Source organism: Solanum tuberosum, unplaced genomic scaffold, assembly GCF_000226075.1.
Source record: "Solanum tuberosum cultivar DM 1-3 516 R44 unplaced genomic scaffold, SolTub_3.0 scf00589, whole genome shotgun sequence".
NCBI lineage: Eukaryota > Viridiplantae > Streptophyta > Magnoliopsida > Solanales > Solanaceae > Solanum > Solanum tuberosum.
In genome coordinates, this window is record NW_006239511.1 from 119,405 (window position 1) to 125,146 (window position 5,742).

The following is a 5,742-nucleotide window of genomic DNA, read 5'->3' on the forward strand; positions in this document are numbered from 1 at the left end:
AGACAAATCATAAATAAGAATAAGCTCAAACTTTATCAGTAATCATTTCAAATCTTGATCAATCTATTGAGTCCTAAGTCCTGAGTCCTGAGTCCTGACTTTTCAGATTTTCAAGTTCAGACCAAAATAGGCATAAGAAACTGAGCACCAAACTGATGTGAAACTGAGTACCAATTAGAAACTGTGGATCTGACCAACAAAAAGAAAATCACCAGATGACTAAAAAAATCCTTTCAACATCCACCAGTTCTACCAATCACTTGCATGAGACTCTAAAACCAAATAAAAACAGAGATTTAGAAAAGGACTAGCAACCAAATAATAAGTCATACCAGATGCAGGACACAACCAAATGCAGATAGTAGCTCCAATCAACAATATCAATTACTTGTGGGCATATGAATCATCACTAACCATATTTCTCCATTTAAATTTATCTCATGCCACCATATAAAGTAAATGAAAAATAAAAGATACTAGTTAAAAGCTAAAAGACTCCTAGAAAACCAAGCTTTAAGAGAAACATCAACTAAAAATATGGTTGTTTTTGCAGTCTCATAGAATAGTAAGCTTACTTGGAAGTCTTCACCTTGTGATTTATTCTTTGCTTCTGCTTTTTGTTGGTATAGTGTCTTTGTTACCTTTTATTGTTTTCTTTATGCCGTGTTGGTTAAGTTGATGACTCCCTGGCAAGTAAAAATAATTTTTAATTAATCAACCAAAAAAGAAGCAGTTATGTTAAGAAATAATGGTCCACCAAAGATTAAAAAATTGTACCAGTGCCACAAAACTTAGGAAAAATTGTACGTTTCTTCTTCACTGATGGTTCACCACCTTCACTTGCATTCTCGGGATCATTACCATCCACTTCATTGTTGGAATCATCCAACTCATTACCTTCTATCTCGATGTTGGAGTCCTCTAAATTCGTCATGGCATCAGGGATCTCCATGGACATTGGCACAGGCGATGAGGTAAAATTTGGGGCATTCTCAAAATGTTGAGGCCGATAATTACCAAAGACATTCTCAAGTGACGAAAGACTTGGATCCCTTGAAATTTGTGGCGTCATGTATGGGATAATCTCAGAATTTGTTGGTTGATATGTCATACCAGATGCCACAGGAGTGAATTCCTGAGTGTGACTCCTTGAAGTGGAACCAATATCACCAGTTGCTTGATAATCTTCTAAGGCTGCTTCGTCCATTTCAACAGGAACTCGTCCTCTCTCAGCAGCACGTGCCCTCCTACCAGCAACACCATCTTTTCCTTGCCTACGAATAGGGTGATGCAAATGGTCAGCTTGTATGTCATCTCTTCTATAATCGGCTTGTACATTAATCCTATCAGCCTCGTGCACATATGTCAAACAATCTTTCTCCCTTCATTCCGCACCATTGCACGAAACATGTAAAATTCCTCCATTGATGGTTGATCACCGAGTGATTTTGCTTTATCAACCATCGAATGAATATAACGCACCTGCATATTATACATAATTCATTAAATATAATGTAGTACTGCACACAACTAGTCTCTCTGTTAAGAATTGTTTCCTTTTAATTAGCTATTGTATAGTGCACTATAATATAGCTACTGTAATGTATATCTAACCTAAGTAGCAGGATATATATGATAATTATTTTCAGCATATCAGTAACATTACAATGGGTTGGTGCATTACATTAAATTTTGGACAAAGACTTAAAATTTTAATTGTCAAACTACTTACACATATTTAGTTAGATTTTAAGTCTTTCTGTTGCATAAAAATGATTATTCTGGGAGTTGGCAGACAAATGCTAATGACATATAAAGCTTAATAGGCTATCGTTGGATCATAATAAGTCTCTTAGTACACAAATATACAACTTATAATCAGTTCAAACAAGCAAAAGAACAAAAGCTAATACTTACCATTGTTTCGTATGCCGTTGAATTTGGCACATAACCTTGTTGTTGTTGAGGACGCAGAGTAGGATTACCAATAACAAGACGAGTAATGCGTCTAAACCAAATAAGGTAGGGGTCGTCATATCGAAGTGGTTCACGATTGATTGGTGCTTCACAAATATATTGAAGTCGTTGGTTCCAAAAAGGCAACCATTGTGCATGCTCCAACTCCCAATTTGTATTTGGTCTTCCCCGACGATCATGGTGAAAATGTGTCGAATCAAATAAAAATGGAGTTGGTATCATCTGTTTCAACCCAAATTGCCTCATAACTCGGTCAGGCAAGTGAACCTCGACGACATCCCAACAAAAAATTGGAGCTCTAACACGCCATATATCTCGTCCAATGCGACAATAGTCAGGAAGACTCTCAATTAACTCATCAGAATATGGTTCCCAAATAAACTACATGAAAAGAAAAAATATAAATGAGTTTAAACCACAATATACATGAAAATTAAAACAAAATTGATATTATATTGTACCTGATCCTCCGTCATGGAATCAAGTGCATCCCTAAACACTTTCAACACATGCTTAGTAGTGTCGGTCCAACTAAAACGTGCAAACCATCTAGTAGCATGTGGACCCTTAGGTAAACCAGCTGGAAAAATATTTCTAATGTCTCTTTGTGCTATTACCTGTGGTCTAAGGACAGTAACTCTCTCCCATGCCCAAATCTAAACATAATATATAATTTAGGTAATTAAACTACAAGAAATATTAATAAATAATTTATTTAGTTATTGAGTATACCTGAAGTAGTGTTAGAAATCCAGCTATCTCGTTTTGGTTACTTTGTGAGGACTTACAGAGAAAATGATACAAGCACGCTAAGGTCGCACTACCCCAACTATAAGACCCAATTGCATTGACGTCCTCGAGCATGGGAAGATACATAAGCTTTAAAAAACTACCAGATGTATCTACCATTATCATACCAGCAATCATCCAAAACATGTAACACCTAGCCTTTTGATTAACCATATCTTGTGTTGCCATGTCTGTCAACTGTGGTTGCCTTAGCATATGCGCATTAAGTGCAAAGACCTTAAGGCTATTATGGTTGAAGTCTTGAGGACATGGAGTAAAACCTAATAATCTTTGACAAATATTTTGCCAATCTCCTATAGTCCTAATCAACTTATTACCAAGTACAGGATGACCATTCACAGGTAAGCCATACAACACCTCTACATCTTGCAAGGTGATAGTTGCCTCACCCGTCCTAAAGTGAAATGTATGCGTCTCAGGACGCCATCTCTCGACTAGGGAAGTGATCAAACTACGATCAATCATAGGCCGATGAGACCTATAAACACCGTACAATCCAGATAATTGAATCACTTCTAAGACTCAAGGAGGGATGGGATATTTCTTTACGAGGTCCCAAAATTTACCATCACACCTCCTCGTATTTAGAATCATATTAACACTTCCATCCCATATATCCCGTGATCTATGGGTAATTTGTTCCGTTAATACAGATGATTCAAGTGGACCGGGGTCTAGTTGGTATGCAATATTACTAGCCATAAAACTACCTATAAAACAAATGAAACACATGAAATTAAAATTATTAAATTGACAAAATCATATAACATCCACTAAATCTTTTAAACTAGTATTAGCTAGTCACACCAATTATTCATCAAACATATGCTTGGTATTTGCTGCCAAAATGAAAAAAATTAAAACAACCAGAAAAAAAGTGTAAAGAAAGGGCAGAAAGATGGCAAAAAGAGTATTTTTTGGCATTCTACTTTCATCTCATCTCCCCTTAAATATTCTTCAACCAAACCTTCTATTCCCCTATCTTTCCCTCCCTCTTACATCAAACTAAACTTAGTTGTATTACACAAAATTGTTAGATAACTTGTTTTTCACTTTCTTTAGAAAATATAAAAGAAACAAGAAACTTCATACTTTGAAATCAAAGGAAATTTGAGCTTCATAACAAGGTTCCAACAACACTTCATACTGAGCTTCCGACATCATCAAGAGTTGAACCATAATTTCTCTATTAATCTTGAGACCTAAGACAATCTTGAATCGCAATTACATAAGGGTCGAAGATTTCTTGAATAGCTAGTGCACGGGGCCGAAGATTTCTTGAATAGCAGGTTTAGGGCTGGAAATTTCTCTAAATCGCTAATAAGGGTTTTTGGTGAATGAATTTGAAATTGAAACTCACAATTGATATACAAAGGGATAATAGAAATAACAGAGAAAATGAAGGAGATGAGAGAAATTATGCAGAATATCAATGTTACAATCATACATACATTCAAAGAGGGTAATTGTTTGGCTGATTCTTTGACAAACATAACCATAGAATCGCAAGCAGAGCATCAATATTTCAGTTTCCAGGAGATGCCTTATTTTGCTAAAGTTTCCTCTCCCAAACCACATGCAGGGAAATGGTTCACATGGCTATAGATGGCATGTGGCAGGTGTTTAAGCTTCAGCGGTCTACCTCTAGAAATGATTTTTGCTGTATAGCTGCTAAAAATGGAATTCTGCTGAGGCTCATCAACACTCTTTACAGTTTAAATGAAGTAGCTCGTTTAGCTTCTTTCCTTCTTAAAAGAAATGATGGTAAATGCTTTATTAAACGAAAAGATGGTAAATATACAATGCTCAAACACTGTATGCAAAATGTTATGGTAAAATCTGTTTGCATCAATATTTGCATCTCTCTGCCTCCAAATGAAATTGTATGTCTTAATTGAAAGATCCTAAATGCAGAGAAAGCACAAATTCCAACGCTCAGAATAAGGAATCGTAAAATCATCCCACAATGAACATAAACAGTACAACGTAAACAAGCTACATCAGGTCCAATTTTGAGAATACAAAGCCATGTATGAAAGCAAAATGCAGTACATACTCAGGAATGTGGAGAAGCATATATAAGAGCAGAGGCTATCACAACAATCCAAATACACAAAATAATAAACAAGGGAAATTACAGAAATGTTGAGGAGAGCAGGGGTCACAAAAGCGTATAACATGACAGCAAAGATACCCCAACAACGAGATTAAATAGCGATAAAGGGGGGCATTTCATCACTCAACTTAGGTGCAAATTCCATCTGCTAAGATTCACCAGTAATCAGCTTCGTTGCCATGGCGTTGGAGAGGTACGCTCAGAACAGCTGGAAGAAGAAGAATGTCAGAAGGAGGGAATGAAGAAATCAAGAAATCAAGCTAGATGAAAGATTACCAGCACTGGTATCATCGATCAGTACACACGCAACAAGAGGAAGCATGAGGAACCAAGTTTCCGGCAAGGCAAAGGCGGAGAAGGAAGATCGATTCACCTTCCGAAAGAGGAAATTGCACTAATCTAGATAAATCAGATATAGTCGGGTCGGGTATATTAGAATATGTGAGCATATTGTTTGTTTTGGTGTTTTATTTTGGGCCAAGGACCTTATGTAGACATTGGTTACAAAAAATTCAATAAAAGGCCCAACAGGCCACTAAAATATTCTTTAAAAAAAGAGAGGATAAAAATGACACCGTGTATTTGAGATGTGGGCCTAGAGTACTTTTAAAGCATAACACATTACTCAGAGTAACGTATTAGGCTAAAAACGTGACTATGAGTAACGTTTCTATACTTAACGCCGTCAACTACAGTATTCCACATAGTTGGTCCTAAAACGTTATTGAGAAATACGTTTATACTACTTTTGTAAAAAATTTAAAAAACGTATTATTTTGGTGAATTGCTTTAAATAATGGATTAGTTTGGTCAAAACTTCAGAATCCTATTACCCCTCT

General features: G+C 36.2%; 1 protein-coding gene across 1 annotated transcript; it reads right to left on the reverse strand.

Moving 5' to 3' along the window:
* Positions 1-1,365: 1,365 nt before the first annotated feature.
* Positions 1,366-5,322, reverse strand: LOC102606297 (serine/threonine-protein phosphatase 7 long form homolog). The gene is made up of 6 exons (XM_015304665.1): positions 5,180-5,322; positions 5,032-5,111; positions 2,710-3,497; positions 2,439-2,633; positions 1,918-2,358; positions 1,366-1,482 (listed from the first exon to the last, which is right to left on the reverse strand). The coding sequence occupies exons 3-6, from the start codon at positions 3,250-3,252 to the stop codon at positions 1,366-1,368; spliced, it is 1,296 nt and encodes a 431-aa protein (XP_015160151.1). The 5' UTR covers positions 3,253-3,497; positions 5,032-5,111; positions 5,180-5,322.
* Between the last annotated feature and the right edge of the window lie 420 nt (positions 5,323-5,742).